Source organism: Vipera ursinii (assembly GCF_947247035.1).
Source record: "Vipera ursinii genome assembly, chromosome: 3".
NCBI classification, from domain to species: domain Eukaryota; kingdom Metazoa; phylum Chordata; class Lepidosauria; order Squamata; family Viperidae; genus Vipera; species Vipera ursinii.
The window spans coordinates 1,472,467-1,485,369 of record NC_139516.1 but is presented as its reverse complement, the minus strand read 5'-3'; the positions used below and the strand labels follow the sequence as shown (position 1 = coordinate 1,485,369).

Sequence of the window (12,903 nt, the reverse complement as noted above, 5' to 3'; positions counted from 1 at the left end):
AAGTATTGATATATAAGTCGCAGAAATTACATCAGTTAGGATCCAAAATACAAGAGGCTGGAGGTGGGACCTTCTTCTTTGTCCTTCAGCCAGGATGTCCCCTCCCGCAAAGAAGTCAAGGCAATCAAAGCCTTCTATGTGGGGGGTGGGGGGCATCACCTTTCTGAAAAATATGTGTTTTCCTGTTTTGTGCTTTCATCTTGGGCGCAACACAATATTACAGAAGAAAAGCAAAGTTTGACGAGAACACTTGTCAAGCAGTGTTTCTCAACCTCAGCGAGGTTAAGATGGGTGGACGTCGATTCCCAGAATTGCCCAGTCAGGGGAAGCTTCTTGGATGAGAAGCGAAACATCTTCAAAGAAAAACAAGGAAGTCCAGTTGCCTTGGGGAGAAAGCACCTTTGGGTCAGCAAGGAGAGGTCCAACCTAGAACTAAAGAGAAACTTCCTAACAAACAGTGAGGACAATTCACCTGTGGAACTACTTGCCTCCAGAAGTTGTGGGTGCTCCAACACTGGAGGTTTTCAGGAAGAGACTGGACAGCCGTTTGTCTGAAATGGTGTAGGGTTTCCTGACTGAGCAGGGGGTTGGACTAGAAGACCTCCAAGGTCCCTTCCAACTCTGTTATTTCTATTCCATTCCATTCCATTCCATTCCACTTATTCTATTCTATTCTATTCTATTCTATTCTATTCTATTCTATTCTATTCTATTCTATTCTATTCTATTCTATTCTATTCTATTCTATTCTATTCTATTGTTGTTCTGTTCTGTTCTGTTCTGTTCCATCACAGAGTCCAGCAACCACCAACCCTGCCACTCTCAGGCCTTCAACTCAACTCACAGAAGCCTCTGCCCTCCACAACCAGGGTCGGATGTCCTGCGATGCCACTAGAGGCTTTGTCATCCACTTCCTGACCGGTGCATCTGTCTGGGACTGGAATCATAACCGCAAGACTTTAGAACAGAATAGAGCTGGATGGGACCTTGGAGGTCGTCTAGTCCAGCCCCCTGCTCAAGCAGGAGAACCTACATCACTTTCTTCCCCCCCCCCCCCCCCCACCTTGACTGGAAAACAAGAGATCTGCTTTCAGCAAAGCCACGTCATGGTTCTTCTCAGAAGGATTCTTCTCTTTCTTCTCCCTCTTTCCCCTCCTCCCCCCTCCAGCATTATTGTTCGGGCTGGGTGTTCGGGCTGGGCTGGGCTGGGCTTGAGTGTGGAAAAATCACCTTCTCAGCCAGCGAGGTCTGGGATATAAGAAGCCACTTGTGGCTGAGGGAGAGAGAGAATTGGGTCTTGGGAGCAAAATGGGACCTTCTGGCCTCCAGCTCTTCCTCCTCCTCTTCTCCCTCTCCGTGGGGTCTGCTCTGTTCCCCATCTCCCTGCCAATGGGGACTATCAAGATTCCTGTAGGTGAGTAAGGGTACAGCGTCCTTGCTGCTCTCTGAGGTTGGTGGCTTTCTTGCAGACCCCCAAAGGCAACTGGACTGGGTTTCGTTGTGTTCCTTGAAGATGTTTCACTTCTCATCCAAAAACAAACAAACAACAACAAAGTCCCGTTGCCTTTTGAAGAAAAAAATCTCTAGGAGAAGAATAGAATAGAATAGAATAGAATAGAATAGAATAGAATAGAATAGAATAGAATAGAATAGAATAGAATAGAATAGAATAGAATAGAATAGAATAGAATAGAATAGAATAGAATAGAATAGAATAGAATAATTTGGAATGGGATAGGATAGGATAGGATAGGATAGGATAGGATAGGATAGGATAGGATAGGATAGGATAGGATAGGATAGGATAGGATAGGATAGGATAGGATAGGATAGGATAGGTTAATAATAGAATAGAACAATAACAGAATAGAATAATAACAGAATAGAATAGAATAGAATAGAATAGAATAGAATAGAATAGAATAGAATAGAATAGAATAGAATAGAATAGAATAGAATAGAATAGAATAGAATAGAATAGAATAGAATAGAATAATAGAATAATTTGGAATGGGATAGGATAGGGTAGGATAGGATAGGATAGGATAGGATAGGGTAGGATAGGTTAATAATAGAATAGAACAATAACAGAATAGAATAATAATAGAATAGAATAGAATAGAATAGAATAGAATAGAATAGAATAGAATAGAATAGAATAGAATAGAATAGAATAGAATAATTTGGAATGGGATAGGATAGGATAGGATAGGATAGGATAGGATAGGATAGGATAGGATAGGATAGGTTAATAATAGAATAGAACAATAACAGAATAGAATAATAATAGAATAGAATAGAATAGAATAGAATAGAATAGAATAGAATAGAATAGAATAGAATAGAATAGAATAGAATAGAATAGAATAGAATAATTTGGAATGGGATAGGATAGGATAGGATAGGATAGGATAGGATAGGATAGGATAGGATAGGATAGGATAGGATAGGATAGGATAGGTTAATAATAGAATAGAACAATAACAGAATAGAATAAGAATAGAATAGAATAGAATAGAATAGAATAGAATAGAATAGAATAGAATAGAATAGAATAGAATAGAATAGAATAGAATAGAATAGAATAGAATAGAATAGAATAGAATAGAATAGAATAATAGAATAATTTGGAATGGGATAGGATAGGATAGGATAGGATAGGATAGGATAGGATAGGATAGGATAGGATAGGATAGGATAGGATAGGATAGGATAGGTTAATAATAGAATAGAACAATAACAGAATAGAATAATAATAGAATAGAATAGAATAGAATAGAATAGAATAGAATAGAATAGAACAGAACAGAACAGAACAGAACAGAACAGAACAGAACAGAATAGAATAGAATTATAGAATAGAATAGAATAGAATAGAATAGAATAGAATAGAATAGAATAGAATAGAATAGAATAGAATAGAATAGAATAGAATAGAATAGAATAGAATAGAATCTGGAAGGGACCTTGGAGGTCTTCTAGTCCAGCCCCCAGGTCAAGTAGGAGATCCTTTGCCATCTCAGACAAGTGACTGTCTAGTCTCTTCTTAAAAACCTCCAGTGATGGAGCGCCCACAATTTCTGGTGGCAAACTGTTCCACTGGTAAATTCTTCTCACTGTTAGGAAGTTTCTCCTTAATTCCAGGTTGCTTCTTTCTTGGGTCAGTTTCCAAGCCTTGTTTCTTGTCCTGCCTTCTGGTGCTTTGGAGTGCATTCCTGAAGTACTCAAAAGATAATCTCTTATTAAAGAAAGATTGAAAAGAAGGAGGGATTTCCTGACAGTCAGAACGATCAATCAGTGGAAGGGCTGGCCTTCAGACGTTGTAGGTGCTCCATCCCTGGAGGCTTTTAAGAAAAGACTGGACAGCCACTTTTATGGAATGGGTCTCCTGCTTAAGTGGGAGGGGGGAGGAACAGACTAGACGATCTCCAGGGTCCCTTCCAACTCTGTTTTCTTCTGTTCTGTTCTGTTCTGTTCTCCAAGGCACCTGAGGGCAAGGCAAGAAGAAATGGGTGGAAGGTCATTAAAGAGGGATTCAATATGGAAATAGCCGGCTCAGGAATTCTGGGAGTTGAAGTCCACGAGTCCTAAAAGAGCCAAGGTTGCCTAGGTCATCTAGTCCAACCCCAACCCCCACCTCCCACAGGAGACCCTGCACCATTTCTGACAGATGAAAGTCCAGTCTCTTCTTGAAAACCTCCAGTGTTGGAACATCCACAGCTTCTGGTGGCAGGTTGTTCCACTGGTTAAATTGTTCTCACTGTCAGAATATTTCTCCTTATTTCTAAGTTGAATCTCTCCTTGATCAGTTTCCATCCGTTGTTCCTTGTGTGGCCTTCAGGCACTTGGCAACATAGGTTGACACACACACACACACACACATACACACCCACACACAGCCTCCTCTCTGTGACAGCCCCTCGGATATTGGAAGACGGCTATCGTGTCTCCCCTGGTCCTTCCCTTCACCGTTCTTCCTATGTTTTCGCCTCCATCCAGCCCCCCCCCCCCCGAACCAGTCACCTTTTCAGAAAGAAAAGCCACCCTGGACTTTGAGTTCGAGATTCGCGCTGGACCTTCAAGCGGGCCGGGGTGTGTGTGTGTGGGGGGGAGAGCCGCCCAGCCTCGCCCCTTCTCCTTCTTCCCTTCCAGACTTGGCCCCATCCACGGCTACTGCCCCCGGCGAAGCCCCCCCGGCCGCCACCCGCTCGGCTGCCGGCAGGATTCGAGCTGCGCCCTCGCCTTCCCCGGGAAGAAGTGCTGCCAGTACGGCTGCCGCGAGTCCTGCCTACCGCCCGTGGAAGGTAGGATTCCTCCAGGAGAGGCCTGGAGCTAAGGAGGGATTTCCTGACAGGAGAACAATTAGTCGATGGAACTCCTCGCCTCCAGAAGTCGGAGGGTTTTGAGAAGAGGCTGGACAACCGTCGGTCTGGAAAGGTGTAGGGTCTCTTGCCTGAGCAGGGGGCTGGACTAGATGACCTCCAAAGTCCCTTCCAACTCTGCTATTTCTATTCTATTCTATTCTATTCTATTCTATTCTATTCTATTCTATTCTATTCTATATTTCTATTCTATTCTATTCTATTCTATTCTATTCTATTCTATTCTATTCTATTCTATTCTATTCTATTATCTCATAATTCTATTCTATTCTATTCTATTCTATTATCTCACAATTCTATTCTATTCTATTCTATTCTATTCTATTCTATTCTATTCTATTCTATTCTATTCTATTCTATTCTATTCTATTCTATTCTATTCTATTCTATTCTATTCAACAGAGGTTGATTTTTTTCACTTGCAGGAAATTTGTCCTCTGTTCTTCTATTCCAGCGATGGCAAACCTTTTAGAGACCCAGTGCCCAAACTGCAACCCAAAACCCAGTTATGCAACTTTGGGTGCTGGGTGGGCGTGGCCGATTGGTTGGGTGGGCGTGGCTGTGGTGGTAAAAGCAGACTGGGTGGGACTACAAAGTTCAATCAATTCCAACTTTGTGAGATTTTTTTTTCCCCCGCGAGGTTGAAATTGATTGATTGAACCTTTTTTTTTTGCACACGACGGCGGAGGCCTAAAGCGAAAAGGGTCTAGTCTAACCCCCACAGGGGGGTGGAGAGGGCCCACCTGGCCAAACAGGCTGCCAGGACTAGCCACGTGGGGACGCCCTCTGCTCATGCTCAGAGGCCCTGCTGCAGAGGCAGCCACGTGGCTTCCATCTCCATCGAAAGCGGGAAGGGCAGGCCAGTCATAGACCCCACCCCTGCAGGACCCCCAGCTGACCTGCCTCTCCTCCCTGAGCAGAGCACCCGGGCACCTCCCCCAAGATGCCCGTCCTGCAGACCCTGGTGGCTTGCAACCACACCTGCACCGACGACCAGCAGTGCCCCCCGGAGGAGAAATGCTGCTACAATAGCTGTGGCCTAGCCTGCCTGACACCAGGTAAGCCCCCTGTCCGGCACCCACCACCCCCGGCCTCCTTCCCTCTGATGGGCCCACCCAGAGCCCAGTGCCGCCTGCCTCTTGCCCGGTCCAGAGCGCCGCTCGCAATGCCAGCTGCCCCCCGAGCGAGGACCCTGCCTGATGCTGCAGCCACGCTACTACTACAGCCCCAGCCATGGGCACTGCCGGCTCTTCTTATACGGCGGCTGCCCGGGCAACACCAACAACTTCAGGAGCAGAGCTGAGTGCAAGAGAGCCTGTGGCTAAGCTTTTAAGCCGCCCTGAGTGTTCAGATAAGGGCAGGATATAAATGGAATTAAAATAAAATAAATAAAAATAAATAAAGAGCCAGCCAGGTAGGCCAGGTGAGGGGGGGGTCGCCGGCCAGCACTCCCAAGACCTGGACACCCAAAGACCCCGCCACCCTTTGCCCAGCTCAGGAGGGGTGGGGTAGCCCCCCAGGACACAGAGGCCAGTCCCTGGCCAGGGATGCCCGAATCGGATCCTAAACTCTGCCCTGGTTTATCTTTTTCCAATCAGCACCTGTCGGGAGAATAATTTGGGGTTGCAAGAATGTCTGTGGAGATTCTCAGCCATCCAGGTCCTGGATGTCCCAAAGGTGCTTTTTTTTCAAGAGGCAGCTGGACTTTCTTGTTTTCCTTTGAAGAGGTTTTGCTTCCCATCCCAGAAGCTTCCTCAGGTTCTGACTGGAGGGTGGGGAATGGGAGGATTTATACTCCTTGCAGACAGCTGGTCCTTTGCATCCTTTTGGAGGGTCGATGGGGCCACCTGGAGGACCGAGAGGACCGCTGGTTTGAAAGAGGGGTCCAAGAGGCCATCTAGGTCAAAACTGAACAGCCCTCCATCAATGGGGTGGGTGGGGGGGATATGTCACCGCCTCTCTCCAGTCTACAACACAGACATTTCAACAGTTCCAAGAAGGCTCCACACCCATTTGCACCACTCAGGTGACCCTGAGGACCCAGGTAAACCTCTAAGTGGCCTCAAGGACTTTCCAAAAGAAGGCAAATGACCAGCTCTCTGCAAGGAGTATAAATCCTTCCATTCCTCACTATTCACTCAGAACCTGAAGAAGCTTCTGGGATGAGAAGCAAAATGTCTTGAAATGAAAAAAACAAGAAAGTCCACTCCTGGTCAATTGTGTTTGTAAACTGAGGACTAGCTGCATGACAAGAATCTCCCCAGACTGACTGCATCCCCTTGGGAAGTCAGATAAGCCTTCAGGGATTCGGGGGGACAGGAGGCCTGTGATACTTCCTGCAATGCAAGGGTCCAAACCTGGCCCACTCTTGACCCCTCCCTCCCAAGGCAGGGCACCTCTTGACCCCTCCCTCCCAAGGCGGGGCCCCTCTTGACTCCTCCCTCCCAAGGCGGGGCCCCTCTTGACTCCTCCCTCCCAAGCCAGGGCCCCTCTTGACTCCTCCCTCCCAAGGTGGGGCCCCTCTTGACCCCTCCCTCCCAAGGTGGGGCCCCCTCTTCTCCTCCCTCCCAAGGTGGGGCCCCTCTTGACTCCTCCCTCCCAAAGTGGGGCCCCTCTTGACCCCTCCCTCCCAAGTTGGGGCCCCTCTTGACCCCACCCTCCCAAGGTGGGGCCCCTCTTGACCCCTCCCACCCAAGGTGGGGCCCCTTTTGACCCCTCCCTCCCAAGTGGGGGCCCCTAGCTGGAAATCCCACCACAGAAACGGAGAAAGCCTCCATCCCCGCAGGGAGCAGCCGGTCTGGGGCCTCCGTCATAGGAGGAGGGCAGGAACCTGACGGGCAGCTGCCTGAGAGGCCACTCAGGGAAGTCAGCCCCATTTTATCCCCTCTCCTCCTCCTCCTCCTACGAACGGGGGTGCCCACCCCGCTTGCCCCAGTACCTCCCTCCTCGCCTTTCCTCCACAGAGCCCATCTTCGCCTGAGACCCGGACCGGCCCTGCGCCAGGACAGGAGGCGGACGGACACACGGATGGCGGTGCTGGGCCCCACTTGCCCTGAGGCCTCGGGGCTCCTTGGGAAACAGCTGGCGCCTCCCCTCCCCCAAATAAAGGCAATGCTTTCTCGTTGCACCCCACGGACTGGTCTGTGAGCCGAAAGCTTCCCTCCCTTGCGCAGAGCCCCCCGTGCTGTGCTGGAGTAGTGGCAGCCGTCGCCTTGAGTCCATCCACACACAACCCCCACCCCCCCCCAGGGAGCAAAGATAGTAGCGGGTGCCCTTGACTAAGCTCTTGCATATGAAGTTAAAAAAAATAGATTTATTAGGAAATAAATAACAGTAGTCCTCCATTTACAACAGTTCATTTACTGACTGTTTGAAGTTCCAATGGCACTGACTGACGACCATTGCAGCGTTCTCTGTGGTCGGCCAGTATTTGAGGGGCTGCCACAAAGAAGAGGGAGTCAAGCTCTTCTCCAAAGCCCCTGAAGGCCGGACAAGAAGCAACGGATGGAAAGTAACCAAGGAGAGAAGCAACTTAGAACTAAGGAGAAATTTCCTTACAGAGAGGACTACTTGACTCCAAAAGTTGTGGGTCATCACTGGAGGTTTTTAAGAAGAGACTGGACCGCCATTTGTCTGGAATCATAGAGGGTTTCCTTCCTTGAGCAGGGGGGGGGGGTTGGACTAGAAGACCTCCAAGTTCCCTTCCAGTCCTAGGATTCTGTGATGGTTGGTTCCAATTTTTTTCCAAACTCTGCAGAAAATTTACAGTTGGAGCATCCACAAGCTAAAACAATAAGGGGTCCTTGGTGCTCTTGCAGACGTTTCCTTATCCAACTAGGTAAGTTCATCAGAGAATCGGGCCCTGATGATGTTCCCTAGTTTGGGTCATGAAACGTCTGGAAGAAAACAGCCAAGCTCAAAGAGCACCAAGGATCTCATAGTCATCCTCATCCTCCTCCTCATCATCCTCTTCCTCCTCCTCTCCACAAATGTTACCTAGTTTGGGTCATGAGAGGTCTGCAAGAAAACATCCCAGCTCAGAGGGCACCAAGGACCCCACAGTCCTCCTCCTCCCCCCAAACCCCTCTCTCTTCTAGCACTGATGATGTTCCCTAGTTTGGGTCATGAAACATCTGGAAGAAAACAACCCAGCTCAGGGAACACCAAGAGCCCCACATTTCCACCCTAACCTACAAAAATTCTCTTTTACATGCGAAGAAAACATTAGCTTACTGATTCCCACTGTGCAGTGAACCACAGAGCACCAACCTATGCCACACTCGGCACCCCTCCCCCACCCTGTCCCTTTCCAGAGGTGCAGAGACTCCCAGGCGCCTAGGAACTCAGCTGGAGGACGCCAAGTTGCAGGGGCACCCTGGAGTCTGTGGCCAAATGCTCCTACCACAAAGGAAGAAGTAGAGGAGGGAGATCAGGGGAGTCCACAGGGAGGGGTCAACAAGGTTGCCCATCAACAGGGGCAGAGCCGGCATCACATCATGGTGGCCACCATCTTCACCTTTTGAGTCCCCTCATTGTGGACACCCCTGATTGAGTCATCAAGGTAGATCAGGAGACTCCAAACTTGGCAACTTTGAGACTCCAACTCCCAGCATTCCCCAGCCAGAGGAGAATTCTGGGAGTTGCGGTCCACAAGTCTCAAAAGTTGCCAAGTTTGGAGACCCTTGCTGTGGAGGAATAACAGCAGAAGACCTTCTGGTGAAGAACATCTTCCCAAGAAGCCAAGCCTGTGAGTTGCCTCTCTCCTTCTCTGGAGCGTCTGTCCAGCTGCCAGGCCTGGCTGGCCGGACTGAATGCTCTGTGATGGCCAGATGGCTATCATTTGGAAGTCCTCCACGATGCTATCTCCCCACAGTATTGTGCAAGATCAGAAGCCGTTTCCGAAACAATGCAAGGCGGCATCACAGAGAAGGTGTGTTCCAGAAGAAAACAGTCCCCGTTTTGTTCTTTGAAGCCCGTTCCTGACTGGGGACTTAAGGCACAGGCACCCCGTGCACAAAGAGTTTGGGCACCGTGCATTTCTATGAAACGTACGGTGCCATCCTGCTGACTAGCATGGTGCCATCTAGCCACCTTGCAGAGTAACAGGGTTGGAAGAGACCTCTGGGGTCTTCTAGTCCAGCCCCCTGCTCAAGTAGGAAACTATACCATTCCAGACGTGGCTGTCCAGTCTCTTCTTCAACAGCACCAGTGACGGAGCACCCACAGCTTCTGGAGGCAACTTCTGTTCCACCGGTTAATTGTCCTCCCAGTCAGGAAATTCCTCCTTAGTTCCAGGTTGCTTCTCTCCTTGATGAATTTCCATCCGTTGCTTCCTGTCCTGCCTTCAGAAGCTTTGGAGAATAGCTTGACACCCTCCCCCCTCTTCTTTGGGGCAGCCCCTTAAATATTGGAAGACCGCTAAAATGTCACCCCTAGTCTTTCTTTTCATTTGACCCGGCCTTCCATCCTTCTGAGGTTGGTAAAATGAGGACCCAGATCATTGGGAGGGACAATATGCTCACTCTGTAAACCACTTGGGGCCGTAAAGCACTGTGAAGCGGTAGATATGTCTAAGCGCTATTGCTACCGTATTCTATAATAATAATAATAATAATAATAATAATAATAATAATAATAATAATAATAATAGCAGCAGCAGCAAAAACAACAACAATAAAGTTGGAAGGGACCTTGGAGGTCATCTAGTCCAACCCCCTTCTCAGGCAGGAAACCCTATACCATTCCATTATTATTATTATTCCATTATTCCGATTTGGCCCAGGAGGGCAAAGTGGGCATGGACTGGGCAGCCGCTGAACCTGAAGAGCAGAGGAGATGAGGTGGGACCCGGCCAGGCCTGAGACTGGGGGCAGAGCAATCTACCCTGCGGAAAGGCTGTTTGCGGGAAATCTTCACTTCGGCCTGCTTTGGCCTGACTCCAGCAGAAGATGGCGGACTCGGTCTTCGTAATCCTCCTGCCGAGAAAGAAACGGATGTCCTTTCTACCTGTTGTTTCCTGAATCCAGAATCTCCTGGAAAGCCCAGAAGGCAGTAATTGTCCGCAGGAGGGGAAAGGTCAAAGGTCCTTTTTGGCTCTGGTTTGCACCCCCCCCCTCCTGCCCCCTGCCTCCAAAAGCCCTGACAGGGGCTGTCCGGCAGAGGCTGCCCCCCCCGCCCACCTCCTGCCCCTCCCCACAGCAAGCAGGACTCTTGGGTCCACAGGGAGGAAACAGAAGGGGTGAAGGGACCCATTGCTGCCCCCCCGTCTTTCCCCATATTTCACGGGTGCTTCCTGGCCCACGGAGGCCTTCATGAAGTGGGTCTCCAGTTGAAAATCAGAGGAGCCCCCCCCTCCTCACTCTTCCCATCTTGGCCGTGTTCCAGCAGGGGGGGGTCTTCCGTTGGGGCGGGGGAAACAAATGAGTGGGGAGAGGCAATTTGCAAAGGCAAAATACAACGACGCCTGCAGCTTGTGGCAAAACAAATATCGAAATGGACAGTAGTATTTAATGCGTTCGTGTTTTGTACCCTGGTTTCTATGATGTTCCTAACCCGGCCAGAATCACTTGACAGCGAGATGGGTCGCATGGAAATTTAATAAAACAATAAAAAAATTAAAAATTAAACTATTAAATATTAAAAAATAAAAACTAATTTAAGAATTTTAAATTAAATTAAATTAAATTAAATTAAATGCAATGGAAGCCCTGCCAGTTTGGTATGCATTACGCACATGGCACATAAAAAAGGCAGAGCTTTCATTGTAGCCACCATCTTGACTTTTTTGACCATACCCTCCAGATACACCCCAGGAAAAGCCAAGTAAGAGGATCCAGGCAAGACTTTTGTCTCCCCACACCCTGCCATCCTTGTAGGTGATAGTTAAAGGCGCACAGCAGTTTTATCCTGCTGGGGGAGCCTGCTCCAGCATCTCCTGCATCAAATTGTGAGAAGTTTTATATCCAAATATATTTTATTCTGTTTCCATCTAACCCTTCTAATATCAACGGGACCCACAATGGGCTGAGAATGAGTGCCTCCGCTAGATAATCGAGGGTCAAGACGAAACTAAAGTAATCAAGTGAAAATAGCAAACTGGGACAAATCTTTTACTCAAACTTCCTCAAACCCCCAAATACGTTACTCAGACCTAATCCTCATATCAAAGGAGAAGGTCTGCAAACACGGAGTTAATTAAATTAGGTCCCCCAGAGGAGCTGCAGGTTCACAAGAATAAAAGTTACAGTTGGCATGCCTACACCCACATACATGCCTCTCAGGTGTCACCCTAGAATCAGCACGTAGACACTTCCACACCCCAGATAAGCCCCCTCCCTTATAAGCATCTGCCTCTGTACCCCAATTCTCTGCAGCCTGCCTGTAAAGGCAAACTGTTTTGCTTTTAGAGATACATATTTCTTCTCTCCTCACAGCTGCCTGGATCTCATTTTTATTTATTAGTTGGAGCCCCCAATTATTCTTCTGACAGCATCTATTGTCACTCTCACAGACAACACGCCCAGAGGCTGCCTTGGGGCTGGACCACTGCAGCCTCAGCCCACCCACCCCCCAAAGCAGACAGCGTCTGTCCGCTGGAGGGCAGCAGCAGCACGCGCAATGGATGAGCCCGCTGTGGCTGGAAAGCAGCTCTGGAAAAGCTGTGTGTGCGTTGGGGGGGGGAAACAGGAGTGGAGGCGGCCCTGGGACTCGGTCTGGGAATCCTGGGCTTTGCAGGCAGCTGAGCCTGCCTCCTCCAGGTGGGTTAGGGGCCACGCAGGGTCTCCTTAAGTTCTTAAGACAAAACCCAGTATGTGAGGGGCTGCCCCAAAGAAGAGGAGGTCGCGTTATTCTCCAAAGCACCAGAGGGAAGGACAAGAAGCAACAGATGGAAACTGACCAAGGAGAGAAGCAACCTGGAATTAAGGAGAAATTTCCTGACAGTGAGGACGGTTAACCAGTGGAACAGCTTCCCTCCAGAAATCGTGGGCGCTCCATAAGGTGGAGGTTTTTAAGAAGAGATTGGACAGCCATTTGTCCGAAATGGTATAAGTCCTCCTGCTTGAGCAGGGGGCTGGACTAGATGACCTCCAAGGTCCCTTCCAGCTCTATTCCTATTCTTTTCTGTTCTGCTCTGCTCTGCTCTACTCTATTCCCTTAGCAGGGGGGGAGAAGCTTTTCATTCTGTCTCGGCAGAACCACTAAAGTCTTCTTCACTGGTATTGTACTAGACTGGGCTTTTACAATCTCACTTTTCAAAACTTCCCAACCTTCTTTGAGTTGTTTTCCCACTGAGGATTCTCATCCATGGAATCCTTCCCAAGCTCTCTCTAAGTTTACTAATCAGAAGAGAGCTGGAAGGGACCTTGGAGGTCTTCTGGTCACAACACCCGACATGACGCTGTTCCACTGGTTAACAGTCCTCACTGTCCCCTTAGTTCCAGGTTGCTTCTCTCGATTCGTTTTCAGACATTGTTTCTTGCCCTGCCTTCTGGTGCTTAGAAAAATAATTTGACCCCCCCTC

General features: G+C 48.6%; 2 protein-coding genes across 2 annotated transcripts in view; both read left to right on the top strand.

Moving 5' to 3' along the window:
* Positions 1–12,903, top strand: part of LOC310639353 (kunitz/BPTI-like toxin) — a 210,302-nt gene that overhangs the window by 88,869 nt on the left and 108,530 nt on the right. The gene's annotated exons all lie outside the window — the stretch shown is intronic.
* Positions 1,291–7,445, top strand: LOC310639363 (nawaprin-like). Its single transcript, XM_083361035.1, has 3 exons — positions 1,291–1,414; positions 5,303–5,440; positions 7,346–7,445. The coding sequence occupies exons 1-3, from the start codon at positions 1,309–1,311 to the stop codon at positions 7,360–7,362; spliced, it is 261 nt and encodes an 86-aa protein (XP_083217161.1). The 5' UTR covers positions 1,291–1,308; the 3' UTR covers positions 7,363–7,445.